General features: G+C 37.2%; 1 protein-coding gene across 15 annotated transcripts in view; it reads left to right on the top strand.

Moving 5' to 3' along the window:
* Nlgn1 (neuroligin 1) overlaps positions 1-24,288 on the top strand; it is a 983,309-nt gene extending 959,021 nt beyond the window's left edge. For 12 of the 15 annotated variants that reach the window (XM_060378145.1, XM_060378139.1, XM_060378141.1 and 9 more), the window contains 3 exons: positions 16,069-16,281; positions 19,842-20,631; positions 21,673-24,288. In XM_060378145.1, coding sequence (XP_060234128.1) covers positions 16,069-16,281; positions 19,842-20,631; positions 21,673-22,495 — 1,826 coding nt within the window. In that variant the 3' untranslated portion in view covers positions 22,496-24,288. The remainder of the gene's footprint in view (positions 1-16,068; positions 16,282-19,841; positions 20,632-21,672) is intronic. The other 3 variants (XM_060378151.1, XM_060378149.1, XM_060378146.1) reach the window with 1 other exon arrangement.
* Positions 24,289-24,732: the final 444 nt, after the last annotated feature.

Genomic DNA, 24,732 nt, shown 5'->3' with positions numbered 1-24,732 from the left:
CATCCCATTTTTAAGACCCCAACTATAGGAGAAGAAAATTCCCACAGGGAATAAGTAGTTTATAAATCCTCTCTGAACATAACACTTCCTTGCCTTGTAAATTACATGGTCATACTAATTAATAAAAGCCTTGTCAGACCTAATGCTTTTTGTAGGAATTCATCACAACATTTATTTTTCAGACATCCAGCTTTAAAACCAGTATGCCTCTCAATCACTCAGGAACTTGGGACAAAATCCTCCTGCCCTTAGATTCATTCATTTAATAGGTCAATAAATCTTCATCACAAACTATGTACATGGTGAGACTTCAGGAAGACCAGAAATACATATGAAAGAAGCTACAAGGAAGCGTAACTTTCCAGAGCATGGAGGGCATCTCACAACTAGATTTTGTATCTTACCTCTCTACCAGACTCCCTGGAAAAGAAAATATGGCAACAATGTTGATATAATCAATTATTTTTTATTAAAAGATTCAGTCACAGATCTTGGGAAAGGATCAGTGTAATAAGACCTGAATTCAAATCCCCAGTACCCATGTAACAAGCGAGGCACAGCTTTGCATACTTGACATACAGTGTTTATTGAACAGAAGGATCCCAAGAGCTCTGTCTAACCAAACTAGCTGAAACAGTGAGCCTCCAGTACAGTGAAAAACCCTGTCTCAAGGCAATTAGGAAGAGAGCCATATGACCTCCATGTGAACATGCATAGGTATGAGAACCTTCACACTCATGTGTATGCAACACACACATGCACACAACCTCATCCACATACGTAGACACACATACACATGCCACACTCATACACAGAGAGACACATGCACAGAGAGAGATTCTGTCAAATTCATTACATTATTTGATGTTCAACCGTTACATAGTTCTCTATGTATCTCAAAGAAGGATGGTGGGCTAGGTTTCTGAAAGGTATAAAGTGACTATGTAGTTATTTGCTACAATAGCAAGTTATAATCTATACTTCCTCTTTATCATTGCTCACATTCAACCCCCAGAGAATTCAGAAAGTATACATAAAATGTGTATTTGTGTGTACTTTGCTAAGTAGCATAATACCAGAATGTTCCTTTCTTTCTTAAAAAAAAAAAAAAAAAAAAGACCAACTCTGTACATTGAAATGCTGGGAGTTACACTGTCATTGGAGCCACAGCAGCTGTCTCTTGTACTACCTCTGCCAAATGTCATGCTTCCTCTCTAGGGTTTGGTTCTGTGAATGGATCTGTGGGAGTATGCCTTGTTGCATGACTTGCAACATCAGTCTTCAGGCCTTTGAGACTCAGATTCCTCCTCATTTCCCCTCATGTATATTAATAGAGATATTAGCTTCACTTCTTTCTTGAATAGCTAATCACTGTCAGGCAACATCCAATGACGGTGTGCAGGTCAAATCCGCTGAAAAAGACAGTGACTTCAAACTGAGAAATAGAATGCTCAGTGAAAACTCACCCAGGACAGTGCCTCAGACTTGTCACCCAGACATGAAAAATTTATTTTCAATTACAAATCTGAGCTCAATGTGAGGTGTTCTAGGGGAAACTCGGAATTTTCTACTGATCTTCTACTTGCTTCAGTATTTTCTTTGTCACTGCATGGCATTCTGTGACCCTTTGAGCTGAAGATCCGTATTAGCAACCATTGGAATTATAGGGCCACCAGAATTTTTGAAAATTCCTCCCAGTAAAAGAGCAAAACATATGAATGGCTTTCTCTCAGGTGATCCTTCCTGTCGAGTGCAGAAAGGGAAGATGGGCTTTGGGAAACACTGCTTACACACCCCATGTGCCAAATTCACCATGCTGCTTAAGCTTAAATACAATCCAAAAGCAAAACATTACACCAGCCTTTAATATTAGGTTGATAATTAATTCACAGCTACCATAGATCTTTTTGGCATTGGTAAACAATATCCCCCAAAGCTAATGGCTGGTGCTGTTGACACTGGATATAAAATTAGCAGTTTGCCTCAGGAACGTTTAGGGTCCTTTTCTGATGCCTTTATGTCTACATGCAGCAGCTGCAGTGGAATGCAGAACATATGGCCCTATGACAGGGCTCACATGCTCAATTTTAGGAAGTATTAAAGAAAAATTATTTGGCAATCCATTTTTTAAAAGTAACCTCATAATTCAAAATTGGGAAATATGAAAGTTGAATTATCACTAAATCTTATCAAACAACTGATTACTTAGGAGTCTGATGATTTTGTTTTCGTTATAGCTTTCCTCACTGTAACTTGACATCTTTCTGTGTACATGTTGGTGTGTACATTTGTTGTGGAATATGTGAAACAGGCTTGTTTTTACCTTCTAGTCTATTATGCCCATTAAAATGGACAATTGTAGGTACTTGTCAATTTACTATGGCTAAAATCCTGACAAGAAGCAAGGTAAGAGTAGAAGAGTTTATTTTGGCTCACAATTTGCCGGACTGTAAGGCAGGAAAGCTATGGCAGCAGGATCTCGAGGCAGTTTATCATTATCATAGTACATGTGCAGACAAGAAGTAGAGGGTAGACAGGAAGGGCAGATAGCCAGTTTATAAACCTTAGGCCCATTCTTAACAAACTGCTTCCTCCAGTGGTGCTCCATCTACTAGAGGCTTCATAACTACCCAAAATAGAGGCAAAAGCAGGGACCAAATACAATCCAAAAGCAAAAAGTAATGACAAATCCACAAGCCTAGAAGAAGTATTTCATAACTACACCATATATTTTAAATGAAAATAAACACAATCTTCAGTCAGTTTGTCTTCTATATAGTTATGTCTTTAGTGATTGTGTCTGAGTAATATCAGGAATCGTGACAAATTTCCTTGTAATTATAAATACAAGAAAGACCAGTTAAATGCATAATTAATCCAGGCATAAAAAGAAGTATAATGCTAATTCTCTCCTGTAATGTATATTATTAATATTTTGACATGCTCCCAAAGGAGAGCAACAGAGCCATAAAAACAGAGCCCTGGGGTCCCTGAAGAGAATGATACCCCAACCAAGGACAATGCATAGAGAGGACCTAAAACTCTGGCTCAGATGTAGCCCATAGATTCAGTCTTCAAGTGGGGTCCCTAGTATGGGAATCACGGACGTTCTCTGGTGTGAACTCAGTGGCAGGCTCTTTGTTCACCTCCTCCTGAGGGTTGCAGCCTTGCCAGTCCACAGAGGAAGAGAATGCAACCAGTCCTGAGGATACCTGATAGGCTAGGGTCAAATAGAAGGAAGGAAGACCTTCCCTACCAGAGGACCAGGGGAAGGGCATAGGGGGAGAAGAGGGAGGGAGGGTGGGCTTGGGAGGAGATGTGGAGGGGGCCACAGTGGGGATACAAATTGAATAAATTATAATAAATGATAATAAAATTTTTTAAAGTAGTTAGAAATAGTCAACTCGCTCTATTGATGAGGCAGAAAAAAAAAGACCAACTGTAATTCAACTTCAAACAAAATGTTGAGAAGAAGGTGAACTGTCTGAAGTCCTGAAAACAGGATGTAGGTAGTGCTTGAGAGACTTCATGTGATTTATCCACATGAGCAAGTGAAATATACCAGATATTCTGCAGAGAATTCATGAGCACTATCCTAAAATGAAGGATTCACCAAGGTTCCCACTGCCAAGGCTGACAGGCGCTCTGCCCAAATTTGGGTCAACTTAAGCATCAGATTTAATAAACCCAAATGAAGGAATAGTCCATGAATCCATAGTGATATGAATGAGTGGGCAGCCGGGAGGTTACATAGAGGAGAAACATAAAGCTTCTGTGTGGTCCAGTCCCACTAATAAGAACATCAACAATAAAGACAATATTTCTTTCAGATAAGAACTATCAACTGCTATTAATATGACTGTGTACAAGTGAGGAAAAGGAGGAACATTCATACTCTTATTCATATTTCTCACATGTAAAAAATTACAGTGGTGAAGCAGAGGAACATAGAAATTACCACCATAACTATATAGTCAATGTATACATCAAGAATTGTTAAGACAACACAATATTATTTCTCTGGTCTTTGGGCAAAATTCATGATCTGAATGTAAGTATAAAGATATTTCATATAAACTCTAAATTAAGAAACATCCTATGTATATCTTCTGAGGAAGAAATATATTCCCTAGAAATGCCAATTCAATGAAGCATTGACAGACCAACAAACTTTATAAGTGTAATAATTGTAACGTGTCATTTTATTCTGGATGGGAAAAGAATGAGAATTGGAGAGTGGAACAGAGGGAAGAATGGAAATCCTCAAAGTCTTTCAGTCTCAACTCTCTTGCAGTACCGACCCCATTTTGTGTCCTTCAAACCCTGCTTCATGACTAATTTGTCCTGTTAACTGTTCTTAGTTGTGTGCTTTTCCACTGGAGCACTCAGCTTACCATGGTATATGCTCTTAGAGAAAACTCCCTCTACCTAACTCAGCAGTAAACCACTGTTCATAGCTCCAGAGTTGGAGGTGTGGGCTGTGTGTTCCACTCCCCTCTCCATGCTGGGATTTGCTCTGGCTTTTGTGCTTGCTCTTACAAAGTCTGTGAGTTCATATACGTATGTGTATGCCTTGCTATATCCAGAAGATACTCTTTTGTAGCCGTCTACTGCTTTTGGCTCTTATGCCCTTTTATTCTTCCTCTTCTGCAATTATCCCTAATCATTGAGAGGTGCCGTGTGGTATGTATAGTTCCTTTGAGGGCTGGACATCTTGTAGTCTCTTACGTTCTACTCCCTGACAGTTTCTGTTCTGTTTGTTTATCACTATCTACTGCAAAAGAAGTTTCACATGTGAGGACTGTGAGATGCATTGATCTACATATGTTCAACAACCAGGAAGCTTCAATGTCACAAAGATATGTTTAAATAGATAGATAGATAGATAGATAGATAGATAGATAGATAGATAGATAGATAGATAGATAGATATCACCATGTGTTAGTGTCTTCATTAAAGAACGAAGACAGAAACTTAATCTATATTAGTTTAACTAAGATTTAATTCAACTAATTTGCCTCTCTTCCATCTGCTTAAAGTCTTTAGTTATTGGCCTGTCTGTATTATTTCTGTTGTGCGTGTCTGACTGTCTGTTCCTGTTGCTTGCATCCTGTGCCTCTGTCCATTATGCTTAAACATGTGTCTGAATCTGTGCCTGTCACTAAAGATGAAAATTTCTCTGCATTTACTGAGCATTATAGAAACCTTGGTGTGGGAAAGGAATGAGGGACACCTGTTAACAGAGACTATTAACAAAGCTTTACAGGGGAAAACGTTATTTCACTAAGCTCAACTCACTCATAATAGTACTAAAAATTAGAAGCAGACGTTACCAATTTCAATCCACATGTTGATTCCAACATTTATAAAATACTTGATTCTTAGGTTGCTTTCAACCTGTTGCCTGATTTCAGCAAATGATTACTACCCACCACACACACATCATTCTGGTTTGAGGGCATGGGATATTACATAATTAAAAATGAAAGCAATTCATTTATCTTAAATTGTAAAAGATGTTTACATGGCAAATACCAGGCTTAGTAATGTTGCTGCTATTCATTCCTAATTCCTCCCAAGATCTTTTTCCAAGAACAAACATTCAGAAAGTACATTACTGTGATTCTGTTGTTTGTTGTATTCTTAGAAAAATAAAAATAACTTCCAAGAGAAAACAAAAGTAAGGAAGTTTTATATATTCATATATATATATGATAGGTAGCTAAATAATGTACTGTGTGTCTCTTGTGTGTCTAGGTTTCAGCTATGAGCTTTCATTTTTATTATAAGTTAAACAACATCACATTCCATCACCATAGTCACTTCAGGGTTTGTTTACTAAGTATTAAATTGATTGTTATTAATAAGTCTCCATGGTTTTATCTTATCCATGAAATCCTGAACCCATTAAACACTACATTCCCTCTCCTCTATTCACTTAGACTTTTGTCAATACCTTCCTACTTTCTATGGTTTTGACCATTTAAGGTAATATTCTTGAATCTCATCAATGTTGTAGAACAAGATTCCTTTTTAAGACTACGTAATGTTTTACCAAATATATTTTATTGTCTACATTTTCCACATCTTTGGTAATTCTGAAAGCATGGAGGGTGCTTTTGACTCTTGGCTATAGTGAACAATTCTATGATAGTGCTGGATTTCCAAGTCTTTGGGATCCTGTTTTTTATCACATGACCAAAAAAGACATTGTTAAATCATGTAGTCTTCTTCTATTTTTCATTCTCTCCAATATAATGGTTTCAAATTTGTGGCATTATTGTAAAAAAAAATATTTTCTGTACTTTTTACTGTAGCCAGCATGTATGTAAGGTAGTATCTCACTGTGGACTTTCTTTTCTTTAATGATTAATGATTATAACATGCTTATTTGCAATTTCTATATCTGTTCTGAATGCATGTAGAATCATTAGATTTGTCGACTTGGCATAATCTAGAATCTCATGGGAAGAATGTCTCAATGTGGTAATGTATACCTTGTGTCGGCATAGAGCAAATCTGTGTATAATTATCTTAATTAAGTCAATTAATAAAAGAAAAGTCAGCATGGTTGGTGTGGTCCTATTCGTTCTGCATGGAGTCTAGAAATGTATAAGAGTTGGGAAATCCAGCTGAGTGTAGCAGGCAAGCAAGTAAACACACCTGCATTCATTTCTTTCTACTCTTAGCTGTTTGAAACATCTCCCTTTACTTCCCATAATTATGGACAATAATCTGCACTTGTAAGAAATAAACTCTCTCTTAAGTTGATTTTGGTCAGGATATGTTATCACTGCAACTGAAATGAAACTAAGGAAGCTGGTGGATTTTCAATCCTTTCTATTGGTAAATTATAATACCTGAGGGTTTTTTCTTTCCCTGTTAGGATGTAGAATTTTCTTATATAAGATGGACATTAATACCTTAGCAATAACATGTTTTACAATTGTTTTCATCCAGTTTTCCTTTTGATGTGAAGAATTTCAAGTATGTTTTAGATCTATGTGTAAATCTGTCTATATTTTGTTGCCTGTGCTTTGATGTAACCAAGAAATGATGAAAGGCCCTGCATTTCTGATATAAATACTCATATTTTTATGTGTACCTGTGATTTGCCTGCACATATGTATGTGAACTACATTTATGCCTGTTCCCACAAATGCAACATGAGGAAGTCAGACCTAATTAACTTACTGACAGCAGGAAGCTACCATTTGCGTTCTAAGTACCAAGCTTAGTTCTCCATAAGAGCAGAAAGTGCTCTTAACCTTGAGTCACCTAACCAACAACCTCAAGTGGACTGCTCTCAACATTTCTTCCTCCAAATTACTCCAAGTGTTTGACGGTCTTCCATTTTTAATTAACCTTAGTTTTTGCATATGCTGTAAGGTAAGGATCCCATTTGTTATTTGCTGCGTATAGCCAGCTTTCCAAACATTGCATGTTAATGAGTGCCCTCTCTTCTATTGTGAATTCTGTATCCTATTTTTTCCCATTTGTTCTTACATCCCTGAGTTAGTTATATTATATTTTGTTTTGTTTTCTTTCACAAAAACAAGGAACTGAAGAGAGTGGAGGTTTGGTTTTAGTCATGTTTTGAGAATACGGGCCACCATGATGTGAAAGAAACAATAACAGAAACATAAGACTGGTAAACGTATCAGCAATAGAGAGGTTAAGACAAGAAATGAGAGCAGGCTATCAAACCTCAAAACCTCCGGGGACTTCATTTTTCTCTGCCTAGTTTGCAAAAGGTCCCACTGCTTTTAAAACAGCACCACAAGCATGCAACCAAGTGTTTACACACAAGAGCACCTGGGGAATATTTCACATTTCAACTACCACAATGTTCAACTTGATGAAACTTAAGGCAGCATATTTTCAAAATGTTGAAATTTTGATAAATTTATGAAACATAGTGCAGGTCAACTATCCAATCATGTCTTAAAATAGTTTATTTTCTTAGAGCTGTGTGTGTGTGGGCGTATGCATGTGCATGTGTGTGAGTCTGTGTGCATGCGCACATGCACAGAAGGAATCTTTTCCAAAAGTAAGTCTGTTACCAAAAGGGAACACAGGTGTTATGCTGGAATTTTAAGCCCAGTAGAAGGATTTCAAGAAAACACTCATAGAAAAAGTCCCAGAAGTCAGTGACGTAAAATCCAGAAACAGTAGAGATGGAGAAGTAATGTTCTATGTGTCTTCTATGTGTCCAGTTCTCTACAAAAATATTGCATCTTTATTATAAGTTTAAAAGGTATCAAAATTTATTTCTATAACCATTCCAAGGTTTATTTGTTCATTTAGTATTGAGGTGACTGGTATTAACAAATCTCTGTTTTTTGTAACCTTGTACCCATTATCTCAGACCCAGGGTCTGATACCTGATGAGATGGGCAGTTCAATTTTCTAGAGAGACCTGGGGTTTTAATCTAATGATGGTAATTTTTTTGATATTTAAGAGAGAAAATCTTCAATCAGTTATCCCTCATATCCACATATCCACATCACTAAGTCCCTGCCTCACTATCTCGAGGAGTCTCCTGCCCACAAGTCTAGCTAGTTAATTCTCTGTAGTGTCTTCGTTATAAAGTTTTCTTCAACCAAAAGGAGACAGCAAGGTCTTCTGAATACAAGCAAAAGAAAGAATGAATTCTGCAAATTCCTCCCTTCAACTTTATAATTTTAACATAAACCCAAAAATGATTGCATTACATTTAACATTTCTAGAAAATGATAATATTTAAATATGGCTCCCATGCCTCATCATCAAGGGTACATAATCACTAGCATCTTCCATCTCTCCCTCTCTAGGTGAAATCTAAACAAAACAGCCTGTATTCTTCTGATTTCCAAGTTGTTCCTTGAAGACTTTTAGTTGTTTTTGTCTGTTTGTTTATTATTTTTAGTGAAACACTTTTATATCTACACATATTAAAGACATTTCCTGCTGTTTCTTGTAGTAAAGGCCTGAATTACCTATGGGGTCATTAATAATCTCAATATCCCAATGTTCCCTTGGTTTCAGGAGCTCTCAGAGTTCAGCTTATAGCAGTAGCCTAAGCCACTATCTCCATTATATTAGTTATCAGAGTTTGTTTATTTTCTTTTGCATAATTTATACTAAGCTGGACCTGATTTTCTTATCGCTGGTACATATGGGTCCATTTCAGTTGCCTGGGTTCTCTTTGTCACCTAATAGCAGTCACAGCTGTTAGATTCTTTATCTTATGAATAGCAAACCTGTTTTGCAGACCTCATCAGACCAGTTGAACAAGTCTTCCAACTTCAGGACAATTACATTTTTTTTTTGATAAAAGGAATTTTTGAGTGGGAAATACAATATGATAAAGTACTTTGTAATTTGCAGTGGATGAAAGTCAGTAAGATAATTGTGAACGTAAGTGCCATTATGAACCTTGCAAGTGTTAAAACAAATGGTGAAGACTTTTTGAAGATTACATATTTATGAGTCAAGCAATTTGGATATCTGAATGGGGGAGAGGTATCTCTGCTTCTCGGTAAAAATGGGAAATAGATTGTTTTTTAGCCCTTGCTGTTCCATCTTACAAAGCAGTAATGTGTCATTATGTGAGGACATACATTAGTCACATGTTTTTAGACTTGACAATGAAGGCTGGGAAAGAGCAGATGAGGTTTGTGATGATTTATTAAGAGTGACTTAAGTGACACCATGAGAAATATAATCAAGAAGATAAGTAGTGCTTTCAAAATGCTGCAACAATGAGTCGCCCTGAAGATAGACCACAGTCTGGCAGTTCAATGTGGGGTTCTAGTTCCAGTTGTCTGGAGTTATTCTGCTAGTAAGGATAGGGCTGATCACTTAATGCACAAAGAGCTTCAATATGTCAATGGATAGCAGGATAGAGAAAATGTCACAAAGGCCTATCTTTACATATTGAGAAAAACCATGACTTGTTCACGGCAGCAATTTCTTTAACTCTACTCATTTTGTGCCCTTGGATTAATCCTAGGATAGTATTTGAAGACTGCATAAGGAATTAGAAAAACTCACACAAACACTGGCCATTCTACTGAATCTGAACAGAGACAGTTGATTGGTTAGTTGTATTTATTAGCGGCAAGAGCCATAAGTTTCCATAAAACTTGAAGTGGTATTATCAAGTGGCTTCAAAATAATAAATATCTAGAGCGAAAGTTACATAAATCAATCAGTAGATTTATAGATATGGGCAGATATGATTTTGATGGTAAGGAAGAGGAAAAATGGGTGGAGGGTTAATAAGTATATCAATAAATAGGGCCAATATATAAATAGCACACAATAGAGAGGTAAGTAGTTGATGACAAAGTAGGTAGATAAGAGATATGTGCATGATAAATAAGGTATAGTTATGCTAGGCAGATAAATTATGTGTAGATAATAAGTAATGTATGTAAGTAGATGATAGGCAGATAAATGATGTATAGGTAATACATGATATAGACAGTATATATGGGTAGGTGACATATGATAGATACAGAGACTTCCTCATATATACTATGGAGTCCATGAAATAGAACTGAGTAACAATGCAGGTGGACAGTGATCCTGCACATTCTGAGACTAGAACATGACTTCTGCAATATACTTGGTTTTGTCTTCATCATTATGGTTTAATAGTACTATTTCAATATCTAATTTATTTTCTTTGAAACTAAACAATTTAACTATGCGGGGAAAAAAGTTACTCTTTAGACAGATTATATGTTTTTGCAGTATTATTCTATTTAAAAAATGAACTGATCCATCAACCAATGTGGTAAACCTGACACGTTAAAGTCGAATTCAAGATAGGAAATCATTTAGTTAATGTGAAGTCAGTTGTGCCATTACACTGGTTCTCTACATAATGCACACTGAAGGATGATGTCATTATTAAATCAATTCTGTGTGGACACTGAGAGACATTTAAATGTAACTGAGCTTTTCAATATTGTTTCATAAGGGAATCAATAAAAATTCTTGTTTTTTATTGAGTGGTTTAAGCTATTCTCAAAATTCATTTTTATACCTGAGTAGATTTGTGATATAAAATTATAGATAATAAACTACCTAGACTGTCACAGTCTTGATCTTCTGTTCATTCTTTTACTCAGAAACATACACTGATGTGGATACAGGCAAGAATTTTTATTATTACAGAATTTCTATCTAATTAGTGAAAATCTTTTCATAATGTTGTTTTCAAAGTTCATGCTGTCAGCCCAGTATATACTTATTAACTATTATTTTTTTACAAATTTATGTTTATTGCTCTCTCTTATGTCAAAGCTCACATAAAGCAAATATAGTTAAAGTAGTTCTTGGCAAGGCTTTTGTTTTATATATTCTTTTTTTTTTGAGATAAGGTTTCTCTGTGTATTTTTGTTTATGCTAGACCCACTTTATAGGCTAGGCTGACCTTGAACTCACAGAGATCCATCTACCTCTCCTTCCTCAAGTGCTGGGATTTCAGGCATGCAACACAGCACCCAGCTTATATAATACTCTTTAATTGAGAATTAGAGACTCTCTAAGCAAGAAAACCTATGAGAAATTTTCTGAAATTATCCTATGAATTCAATAAAAACAAATGAGTGTTATCAGAAAGATATTTGCTTAAAATGTATCTGTTAAAATTTATCCCAAACTCATAGATAATATTTCCAAGGTAATATGTGGAAAAAATGTGCATGCACACACAACACACACACACACAACCCCCATTACCCCCCCCAAATACACACACACACATTGAACTAAAGATTGACTCTTTTAGAGCAGGTCATTGTATAGGCTGTCTTGGCTTCACACTGTTGATCCTCTTGCTTTGTTCTCCTGAAGCCACACTCATCAAGCTCCTACACACTTAAACTACCCCAGTTGGGGATTATAATTTTATATCTGAAAACTTTTTTATCTTGTAATTTTAAATGGTGGAGTTTTTGTTGTTGTTATTTTTTTGTTTTGTTTTGTTTTTCGAGACAGGATTTCTTTTTGTAGCCATGGTTTGTCCTGGAATTCACTCTGTAGACCAGGCTGACGTCGAACTCAAAGGGATTCACCTGCCTCTGCCTTCCAAGTGCTTAGATTAAAGCTGCGTGCCACCACTGTCTGACTTAATAGAAGGTTTACCCAACTTTCATTCCAAAGATATTCAGTAGTGTTTGTGTTATTTCTTCCTACAATGACTGGGAAGAATTCCTTGTTGGACACGAGGATAGCTCAGTGAGTAAGCTAAGCAAACCTCCAGGCCTAAGTTTGATCCCCTGAATTCATGTAAGGAGCCAGATGCAGTGGTAATTTGTAATCCCAGGATTCTCACCATGGCAAACTGGAGAACTGGGTGGAGGAGACAGGAAGATCAGTATCAGCCTCACGGGCTTACCTTCTGAGATTCTGGTACATGACACCAGATACCCGGGACATCCTCAGCCAATAAGGCAGAAGGCAAGAAGAACCTACCACCAAAAGTTGTCCAGACTTCCACCTGCTTTGTGTGTCACCTGTGTTCCTGCATTAACACATATGCACATATAAGCAATGTAATTTTTAAAATAATTTTCATCCATATTTTGATTTTTTTTCATTTTTATTATTAGTTACATTTTGTTAACTCTGTATACCAGCTGTATCCTGCTCCCTCATTCCCTCCCAATCCCACCCTCCATCCTTCATCTCCTCCCTGTCCCTTTCCAAGTCCACTGATTGGGGAGGACCTCCTCCCCTTTCATCTGACCCTGTTTTATCAGGTATCTTCAGGACTGGCTGCAATGTCCTCCTCTGTGGCCTAGCAGGACTGCTCCTCCCTTGGGAGGTGGGGAGGTCAAAGACCCCGCCATTGAGTTCCTGTTAGAAATAGTCTTTGTTCCCCTTACTATGGGAAGCCAATTGGTTACTGAGCTACCACGGGCTTCATCCGAGCAGAGGTTCTAGGTTATATCCATACATGGTCCTTGGTGGAGTGTCAGTCTCAGAAAAGACTCCTGTGCCCAGATATATTTGGTCCTTGTGGAGCTCCTATACTTTCCACATCATACTAACTCCCCTTCTTTCACATGATTCCCTGTACTCTGCTGAAGGTTTGGTGGGAAAGAATCTTCATCAACCCTTTAACTGACAGAGGGCTAATATCCAGTATATATAAAGACTTACGGAAGCTAAAAGCAACAAACCAAGTAATCCAATTAAAAAATGGGGAACAGATTTTCTGGTTTTGTTGCTCTCCTTGTGGGGTTCCTGTCCTCTCCAGATCTTACTATTTCTCACTCCTTATATAAGATTCCATGTACTCTGCCCAATAGTTGGCCATAAGTCTCAGCATTTGCTTTGATAGTCTGAAGGGCAGAGCCTTTCAGAGGCCCTCTGTGGCAGGCTCCTATGTTGTTTCCTGTTTTCTTCTTCTGATGTCCATCCTCTTTGCCTTTTGGGATGGGGATTGAGCGTTTAGTCAGAGTCCTCTCTCGATTAGTTTCTTTAGATGTACAGATTTTATTAGGTTTATCTTATGAACACAGGGGTCTTACTCATACTCCAACCAAGTACCAGGCATGGACTTAACCCAGAACCCTGGCACAGATGTAGCCCATGGCAGTTTAGTGTCCAAGTGGTTACATAGCAATGGGAAGAGGGACTGCCTCTGACATAATCTGATTGCCCTGCCTTTTGATCACCTCCCCCTGAGGGGGGAGCAGCCTTACCAGGCCACAGAAGATGACAATGCACCCATTCCTGATGTGATCTGATAGACTAAGATCAGAAAGAAGGAGAGGAGGACCTCCCCTATCAGTGGACTTGGAGAGGGGCGTGCATGAAGAAGGGGGAAGGAGGGTGGGACCAGGAGGGGAAGGGAGGAGCTTAAGGGGGGATACAAAGTGAATAAAATGTAATTAATAAAATAAAATAAAATTAAAAAAATGGGGAACAGAGCTAAACAGAGAATTTTCAATATATGAATATCGAATGGCAGAGAAACACTTAAAGAAATTCTCAACTTCATTAGCCATTAGGGAAATGCAAATCAAAACGACCCTGAGATTTCACCTTACACCCATCAGAATGGCCAAGATCAAAAACTCAAGTGACAACACATGTTGGAGAGGTTGTGGAGAAAGGGGAACCCTCCTCCATTGCTGGTAGGAATGTAAACTGGTACGACCACTGTTGAAGTCAATCTGGCACTTTCTCAGAGAATTAGGAATAGTGCTTCCTCAAGACCCAGCTATACCACTCCTAGGTATATACCCAAAATTTACTCAAGTACACAACAAGGACATTTTCTCAACCATGTTTGTAGCAGCTTTATTCGTAATAGCCAGAACATGAAAACAACCCAGATGTCTATCAACGGAGGAATGAATACAGAAATTGTGGTTTTTTTACACAATGGAATACTACTCAGCAATCAAAAACAAGGAAATCATGAAATTTGCAGTCAAATGGTGAGATCTAGAAAAGATCATTCTGAGTGAACTATCCCAGAAGGAGAAAGACAAACATGGTATATACTTGCTTATATAGACCTAAAAGATATGATAAACATAATTAAATTTATACACCTAAAGAAGATAAATAAGAAAGAGTACCTGGGGTAAGATGATCAATCCTCACTTAGAAAGACAAATGGTATGTGCATTGAATGTATGACAGGAGTCTACCTCAGAAGGCATTTGAAAGACTCTACCTAGCAGTGTTTCAAAGCAGATACTGAGACTCATAACCATATTTTGATTTTGATGACACATTTATTTACTCCTTGCTAGGTACTGATCCCACAGTCTGTTTTTCACAAATAAAATTGAATTCCTAGCTAGTTTTCTAAAACATTTAAGTGTATTTCCAATCAAATCAAGTGTTTTAATCAACATGTTTGCTTGAGTCTCTATGTCTGCATTAACTGAGAGAACTGTATTTTAAAATTGTTTTCCATAAACTTGCTGAGACTCTCTGAGTATTATTAATGAATTTATATATAACAAAGCTGTAAGTATGCCTGATAGTTTTCAAGTTCAGGAATAACTTTTAACATATATTAATTGTTTATAAAATATACTATTGTATGAAGAATTTTCCATTTTCTCTTTTACAATGTACATTAAACACATTATAAAATTTACTGTATTTGCAAAAAACAAAAACAAAAACAAAAACAAATATGCCTAATCAATCCTAAAATAGTTCCTTGAATAGTCCCTTTAACTTTTCTAGAGATAAGAAAATCATCTAGCTCCTATTGCTATGGTATTTTTATGTTTCCTGGCTGGCCTGGAACTCCTATGTAGATCAAGCTGGCTTTGAACCTACAAGTTCTAAGATTATAGCTGTGCTTTCCAAACTTATTTCAAACATATCCTATCCCAGTTACCTTCGGAATTTTGTCACTTAAGTTCTTTCCAATCTTTCCCCTGCCTTGAATGTATCTATTTTCAAAATGCATTGATTGTTCTATGTTGCAGGACTTTGAGCATGCTAGAAATAATCAGAGTCTGAAGTCTCCCACCACCTCTATTGTAGTTGCTCCTTCTTAACTGTGGTACATCATTCTAAACGTGTAGGTGCACACATTGCCAAGAGTGGCATTAGAATTTCATGCACACAAAATATGGACACGTATCCTTTGCCTATATTCATTGCTCACACTGCTCCACATAGGAGCTCTGACCAAGCTAGACCACAAGAAACTTGAGCTGAAACATGTCATCTTATACAAAATATACTCTTACAGGTTTCTCTATATGTTTTCTTGTTGTCATAAAAAAAAATTGGCCTGTTGAAGTGTCTTGGGGTCTTTCAGGCATTTCCCATCCCTTTTCTCATCTGTGTGACTTGTTTCCTGCATAAATTAGGAAACATTTCAGGAAGATAAACATCACTTTTCGGCTTCATTCATTACTATTCTTCTTGAGATCAATGATTTTATCTGAATGGCAATACCTTTCACTAAAGCACTTGGCCTTCATGGTGATCAGGACAAGCCTCATACAAACTTAAACTTGATATATCATTAATTCATATTAATTGCAATAGTCATCCTAAGGAATCTTTCTTTTCTTCTGTTTTCCAGGCTTCTTGAGCACAGGGGATCAGGCTGCCAAAGGAAACTACGGGCTCCTTGACCTCATCCAGGCCCTGAGATGGACTAGCGAGAACATTGGGTTCTTTGGTGGTGATCCCTTGAGAATCACTGTGTTTGGATCAGGCGCTGGGGGTTCTTGTGTCAATCTGCTGACTTTATCCCATTATTCTGAAGGTAACCGTTGGAGCAATTCAACCAAAGGTATTATGCAGGTTGCAAATTTTGACAATTTTGGTGTCTGCATGCCACCACCATCAGTATTACGTGATGCTCTGTATATATTTCTCTGTTCCAACTGAGTGTTAGGTTGGGCTCAATAATTGTTTAAAGCTGTTTCTTTAGCCTTTCTGTGCATGTTTAAGTTTCTGTCAGACTCTTTTCTCTGTCTTCCATGGAGCTGGGTAAGATGCTCTTTCAAGTACACTTCATATTGCTTAACATCATAGTCATTTTTCTTTTTGTCAAGGTTTGATTTGAGGGAAAATCAGACAAAGATTCTCAACATTCTGTCCTCTCTGCTTATTCAGTAATCAAAATCAAATATTTTTTAAATATAAGGACATAGACACTTGAAGCCTTTTATTAGTCTGGAACTAATGCAGTCAAGAACTAGCTTGTCTGGAAAGATGTGATTCTTCTTGTTGCCTAAGAAGAGAATGGATGTTTGATTAGCTTGCATGCGTGATCCAAAATTGTCAAAGCACTGAGGTCACTAGTAGAGCCTTTGATTACAACAAAAAACAAAAGTTTGATTTGATGGTTTCCTATTTTCAACTCAAGTTTGTTTTTGTTTTATTTCTGTTTCCGTTTTCTCCTAAAGCTTGGCAAAGCAGCATGGAACACTAGCCTGCTTTAGTCCACAATTTTTTTTTTTATTTCTATTTTCTGGCCTTGAGTATTTTCCCTAAAGTGTGTGGCATCTTCCCAGACATTCAGTAACCCATTACAATTCCATTATTAACTGAAGAGCTATTTGAAAAATTTCACAGAGCAAATACTTTCTATTATTTATATGTAATAAAGAAGGAAACAGAATATTCATCAACAGAGACAATCTCAGATTTTCTGCTTCCTATTTATCATTATATGTGTGAGAAACACAAGTTATTCACTGTCAAATAAAATTCAGAGGTCATTTGTTTCCAAAAATACTTTTTTTTTTGTAATTTGTACGTGTGTGTGTATGTGTCAAGGGGTGGCAAGTGTATGTAAATGCAACTGCATGCAGAGATCAGAGTCAGCATGGGATCTGGAAGAACTATAGGTGGTTGTAAGTCATTGGATGAGGGTGCTGGGAACTGAGCTCTGTCCTCTGCAAGAGCAGGCAGTATGTGCTCTGAACACATTTTCAGTTATCAAAGATACATTTGGAATCCCAAGAGAAGAGCAATCAATAGTAAGTACATTAGATTTTATGTAGACTTGACTTATTTCATGGTTTACATAGCTCCTCTCTTCACATCACATAATTATTTGAAGTAACATGATGATAAAGATGAGACATTTCTGAGTAGATATGTTGGTCTGTAATAAAATTGCTTACTTTGAAGTAATAAATTTATTTTTTAATTAAGCAGATTGTCTCATTCTTACGATGAGTGCTAATATTTAGCTAAGTCATCATTAGGCAACATATAGAACTCTTGGAGTCATTTGAACAGATGTGGGTCCAATGTCAGTGTCAGCCAGGAATACCAGAACACTGACAGAAAAACACAAATCAGTTTGTCACTTGCTCATCCCTTGACAGGACAGTGAAGCAGTGCAAATGGTTCAGCAAACAGCAGAGAGGGTTGCCTTCCATCACTCTCTCTCTTTTTTTTTTTTCTTTTTTTTCTTTTTTTTTATTTTATTTTTTTTTATCAGTTACATTTTATTAACTCTGTATCCCAGCCGTGTCCCGATCCCTCATTCCCTCCCAGTCCCTCCCTCCCTCCCTCCCTCATCTCCACCGTGCCCCTTTCCAAGTCCACTGATGGGGGGGACCTCCTCCCCATTCATCTGATCCTGTTTTATCAGGTATCTTCAGGACTGGCTGCAAAGCCCTCCTCTGTGGCCTAACAGGACTGCTCCTCCCATCACTCTCTTTAAGGACATATTTTTGTATCTGATTGGAGACAAGGACTTGAGTTTGATCTCAGTCGAAACCCCTCACAAGAGCTGTCTGACCCTACCAGGAAGGGCACAGACAATTCTCTGAAATTCTCAGAGAGTCTCTATGTCAAGACAGACCTGGATTTTAAAAACTGTAAACCCAATAGAGAGCTCCATATTGCTCAGGTCTGCAGCTACCAGGAGTCACCAACATCTCCCACACACTTAACAAAACCCCCACAACCAATGATAAAAATAAATGCTTTCCTGGGATCATCTGGTTACCATGTTTGAGGTGATATTTAACATAAAGTCATGAATAATTTTTGGTATATTTGATGTCACTGAGTGCCTGAGATAGGAAAAGAATTTTTTTTAATGACTGGGTTTACTTTAGTCATAAATATTTATTAGTAAGATAGTCTTCTGCTTAAATGTCAATGTGACATCTGTTACATTGCCAAAAGTCTATAGTTTACTCTGGTGAACTTTGCCCTATCAAAGCAAACAGAAAATGAGCAATAAAACAAAAAAGACTAATTAGCACTGTTTGACCTTTTTGTGTTTTTTTTTAATCAACTAGATATATATTAGTGGCTATGTATGTTTGGAGAGAACTCTGGAATCAATTCAGACATGATTTTTACAATTTGTATAAACAACTACTTTCTCCTTAATGTATATGAATGTTTGATTATGTTCTTAAAATGGATAATCACCTACTGGAATCTGAAAGAGGATAATAAAGATAAATTCTTCAATAAAATATATAACCTATATATTTAAAAGTCTGTTATAAGACAATACTCTAGTGAATCAAGGGTATTTATGAATTTTCATGTGGAAATACAATTTACAGCTTTTAAAATTCAAGTAAAAACATTGATATATATATACATATATTCATCATGTTTTATAATTAAATATAGCAGCACACATTCAACAACAGAAAAGTTTAATTAATCCCTACAGAGTGCCCCTGCAGATATTTTCCCTCTAACTTAGTGAATACACTTCTTTGGTTCTGTCTTCTTTAGAAAGATGAATATTCATCATCCAACATCTGGCATAGAAATCTGGAAATAGTATGTTTCAGGTTTTATTCTGTTTTGTGTGATGTAAAGGCCATCCCCGGGGTATTGACAAATGCCCAGTCCTGGTATCTGTGTGAGTCCCAAACAATTATGTTTTCATAGAAAATCTTCTTACAAATATTATGCAATCATCGTGACTGAGGATAGGTATTCAGCCAAATTGAAAGAAATATTCAAAACAGGTAATACAGAATCTGGTGAGGAGGCAGAGGAGAGAATTGGCTCCATTCTTTTGATGTTAGTAATCATGGGTAATAATCATGAAGTAAAATATTCTAAAATATTCTAGTCCTTAAGAATTTCACTTTACAATTTCACCTCTTCTCACTGTGTCTTTAAGACCACAAAATTTAGAATCCCAAAGCAAATTACACTTGAATTATAAGACCCTGACCCATTTCTCTGGTGTTTTATACCCTGGGGATAGCTTTATGTACTTTCTCTTAGACAAAAGGTATCTGTTTCTTGAGTTGTACTTGGGATTTTATATACATGTCTAAAATATCGGATGTTAATTCTGGACTCTGACATTCTTCAATGATCATCTGAAACTTTCTGTTGATTTTCCCATAGGACTATTTCAACGAGCAATAGCTCAGAGTGGAACAGCCCTTTCCAGCTGGGCTGTTAGCTTCCAGCCTGCAAAATATGCTAGAATGCTGGCCACAAAGGTTGGCTGCAATGTGTCAGATACAGTAGAGTTAGTGGAATGTCTGCAGAAGAAGCCTTACAAAGAACTTGTTGATCAAGACGTTCAACCAGCCCGATACCACATAGCCTTTGGACCTGTGATCGATGGTGATGTAATACCAGATGATCCTCAGATACTGATGGAACAAGGAGAGTTCCTCAACTATGATATAATGTTAGGAGTTAACCAAGGGGAAGGGTTGAAGTTTGTTGAAAATATAGTAGATAGTGATGATGGCATATCAGCCAGTGATTTCGACTTCGCTGTTTCTAATTTTGTTGATAATCTATATGGATATCCTGAAGGCAAAGACGTTTTGAGAGAAACCATTAAATTCATGTATACTGACTGGGCTGATCGCCATAATCCTGAAACTAGAAGGAAGACATTGTTGGCCTTGTTTACTGACCATCAGTGGGTAGCACCTGCTGTGGCTACAGCAGACCTTCACTCGAACTTTGGCTCACCCACATACTTCTATGCCTTTTATCATCATTGCCAAACAGATCAAGTTCCAGCTTGGGCAGATGCAGCTCATGGAGATGAGGTTCCCTATGTGTTGGGAATTCCCATGATTGGCCCTACAGAGTTATTTCCTTGCAATTTCTCCAAGAATGATGTGATGTTGAGTGCAGTAGTAATGACATACTGGACAAATTTTGCTAAAACTGGGTATGTACCTGAGGAATGAACTTTGTTCTAATATTGAAAACAAGTACCCTTTTAAGTATTTTTGAACAATGTGATTCAATGGTCTAAGTGTTTGCTATTTGTTCTGTAATATTGGGGATTGAAACAAGTGCCTAGAACATGCCACAATACATAATCCATCAATATGCTACATTCACAGTCCAATGTCATAGATCAACACCAGCAGCCTATTAACCTGTTATAGTAAAAATTAATTCTACATTGTATTCTTTTGAATAGTTATCACTTTACTAATTCTGCACCTTTAAACTTCCTGAAACTAGTATCTCTCTTGCATTGCTCCATGACTATATTACACTCAGTTCTAAGTTGCATAGCCCATAACATCACGGCTTCAGTAGTGGCAAACATTATGTCTTAGAACTTTCTAGTTAATAATACTATACACATTTTAATCATCAATCTTGGAGCCCATGGATCTTACTGAGCATAGAAGGGGCCTTAGATTCTGGAAGCTTCTATATAGGGTAGGTAAGCACTGTGATGACGTATATTGCTTCAGGTACCAGTCCCAAATTCCACATCTTTGATGCTCTTTTTATTACACCACCCCTGAGAAAAGTCAAACCTATTATGTGAAAAGCATTAATTTGTTTTTTTCCCCCTGTGATTGTTGTGTGTGTGCACATATGATGTATTAATGGGGGAAATTGCTGTAGTGTACTTACGGAAGTTAGAGGACAACTTGTGTAGTATGTTTTTTCCTCCTACCTTGATATTGACTGCAGAAATTAAACTCATGTTTGCAGGCTTGTCCAGAAAACACATCCACTGCTTTTTTTTTTTTTCTTCTTTTTCTGGACCTGAAAAAAATTTAAAGCACTTTGAGTAGACACTAGTTCATCTCTACAGGAACAGGACCATGAATGTGAAACTTATGAGCTTTATATTATCACCCACAACATTTTATATTAAATTTCTTAATTGAGGCAAGTTAATGTTGAAACATAATTCATATGTGTCTTCATAGATTCTTTCTTGTCTTCTCACCCTTTTTCCTAGTGACCCCAATCAACCAGTTCCTCAAGACACAAAATTCATTCATACCAAACCCAACCGCTTTGAAGAAGTAGCATGGACCCGATATTCCCAGAAAGACCAACTTTATCTCCATATTGGATTAAAACCAAGAGTTAAAGAGCATTACAGAGCCAATAAGGTAAATCTCTGGTTGGAGCTGGTTCCTCATCTGCATAATCTCAATGATATTTCCCAGTATACCTCCACAACAACTAAGGTGCCATCAACGGACACCACTCTCAGACCTACCAGGAAAAATTCCACACCGGTCACATCAGCCTTTCCCACTGCCAAACAGGATGATCCCAAACAACAACCAAGTCCTTTCTCGGTAGATCAGAGGGACTACTCCACAGAGCTAAGTGTCACGATTGCAGTGGGAGCATCACTGCTGTTTCTGAACATCCTGGCCTTCGCAGCCCTGTACTACAAAAAGGATAAGAGGAGACATGATGTCCACCGAAGGTGCAGCCCACAGCGCACGACCACCAACGACCTGACCCATGCTCCCGAAGAAGAAATCATGTCCCTCCAAATGAAGCACACTGACTTGGATCATGAGTGTGAGTCAATCCATCCACACGAGGTGGTTCTCCGGACCGCCTGCCCCCCAGATTATACTCTAGCTATGAGGAGGTCACCTGATGATGTTCCTTTAATGACACCTAACACCATCACAATGATTCCCAACACTATACCAGGGATTCAGCCCTTACACACATTCAACACATTTACTGGAGGACAGAACAACACCCTGCCCCATCCCCACCCTCATCCCCATTCACATTCAACAACCAGGGTATAGCCAGATGAGAGAGACAAACTGATTTTTTTTTTTTTCTGATGGAGTGCAGCAAAAGATTATTGAAGATTCCTTGGCTTTCAACTCGGAAGACTCTCGCTATTTAAATAAGGAGGACTATTATGTGAATATACATATCAAGAACTTTGGGGGTTTTGAAAAATGAATTGTATATAAATATACACACAAATCAACTTTAAAAAACAAATTTCAATTGCTTGAAGCAATTGTTCTGAATGATACTTTTTCATTCACATTCAAGAATTAATTTGTTGAAGATTTAAGTTACATAATGGAGTTAGGCGTGTGGAACACCAAACAGGAAAGTACTGTGTCTGAAATACTTTTAAAAGGAAAGAAAGAAAGAAAAACAAAAATGAAATCAACTATGAATATGCACAAGGGACACATCAATGGAATGTCCGATAATTTTCGTCAGTTTTCATTTGGAGCCCTTTAATTGTGTAGACCATATTTGCTTAAATACACAGAGCACGATGCTGTTAATGGCATAGCAGAGGCTCATGCTGAAAATTGCCAGTAAAACAGAGAAGTTTAAAGACTGGCAGGTACAACATTATCACATAAGTGCTGTCAGTACTAAGTCGTGGGGATCAAGGAGACTGGATATTTTTAGCACGATGTGCATGATAATTTATATGCTTGGTGGCTGTGCTGCTGATTAAGCCGTAATTAAAATTCTTCTCATCCCATTGGAGTTTTTAATAGGAGCTTTCTCCATCAATTGGCAGAACCTAAAGAAGATTTTATAAGGGGCAAAAGTAATTACAATAAAATAATTTGCAGTAGTTTCGATAATAGAAGGAATAGTTATTAAAGTCTTTGGAGAAACTAGAGTTATAGTGGTGCATACTCGCTGATATGAATCCCAGAAAAAAATTCTTATGAGTTTAATATTCTTTTCATTCCCTTATAAGTAATTTATAGAAATGCAACTCTAATTGGACATGTGTTAGCTGTGGATCTATAATTTGCTGTGGGTTTGTTACTCTGAAGTTTGCTCCTTTTTGGTAAGGTGAAGTGCCACAGTTTTTCAAGGTGTAGGGATGCCCCAATAGTACTGCTCTGATTACAGTTCTCAGTTAATTGATTTACTCATGTTGCATGACAAAATGCTTACTACCAATAATTCAATAGAAAGTTCAGTCCCTCTTCACATTGCTTCTTTCTCACTGAGGTTCACTTGAATTACTCATGAGGTCTCAGTAGAGGACATGTAGGTGGAGAACCTAGGAAAGTCAACAGCTAGAGGGTTTGTCTTTCACATATGTGCAATTTCAAATGAATTATCTAAGACCACAGGAAACTCTGAATCCTCTTTTGTTTACCAGTAATATCAGTATACCACAGACCTTTCCAAATGTTTGTATATGTAATCAGATGTACATTTATATTAAAAAATGAGATGGACTTAAAGAGCACATCCTGATAAATGATTTCTCTCTTATCTGTACTATATTTCTATTAGACTAAAGTTATGTGATTTTTTTTTTTACCTTTTTTCAGATGACTAGCAATTTTGATAGTTTGTAAGATAACGCAAAGGACTTTCTCTGACTAACTGCAGTAACAGAAACCTTTCTTTCCAGCTACCCTTTTTCAAGAATTGAAAGCTTATTATACACAGGAAAACACTTGTATACTACTTGATGGGAAGGACGTTGTATATCTCGACCACGTCAGTGGTCACTGGGTGAAATAAAGATAATATGGATAATGACGATCAGTCAAATGCTAAGAGACATGATTTTTGCTCATTAAAGAGCTAAAATGTTCATTGCTGTTTTGTCTTTTATTTTTACCAAAAAAAAAATCTAAAACAAAAAATAAAAGACTGTCTTGGAGTCGTTTCTCTAGAACAGTAGGGTTTTTGAAGACACACAGGCAACTGTTGAAAACACAACAGTGTATTAAGACTCTTGAAGCGTTAGTGCTACTAACTTAGAAATTCCAGGGATTCATCCAAAATATTACTTTTGTAATTTTAAATATCTCTTCTTTGAGACATCATACAAACAAGGAAACCACTGTTTTCTTTTTTTTTTTCCTTTTTTTTTTTTTTTCAATGCAGTTTATTCAGGAACATTGAACAATCCTCGGACCCCGGGGAAAGCCAGCCCACAGCTTAAATAGCCTCTGGGTAGCCAACCCAGGCGTGCCACGGGGGCAATGCAGATAGGTCCACATACATGGAAGCAAGCCAGATCCTCGGCCTTAGC

This window comes from Meriones unguiculatus, chromosome 2 (assembly GCF_030254825.1).
Source record: "Meriones unguiculatus strain TT.TT164.6M chromosome 2, Bangor_MerUng_6.1, whole genome shotgun sequence".
NCBI classification, from domain to species: Eukaryota; Metazoa; Chordata; class Mammalia; order Rodentia; family Muridae; genus Meriones; species Meriones unguiculatus.
The sequence above is the reverse complement of the archived record's forward strand: the minus strand, read 5'-3'. Positions and strand labels throughout refer to the sequence as shown.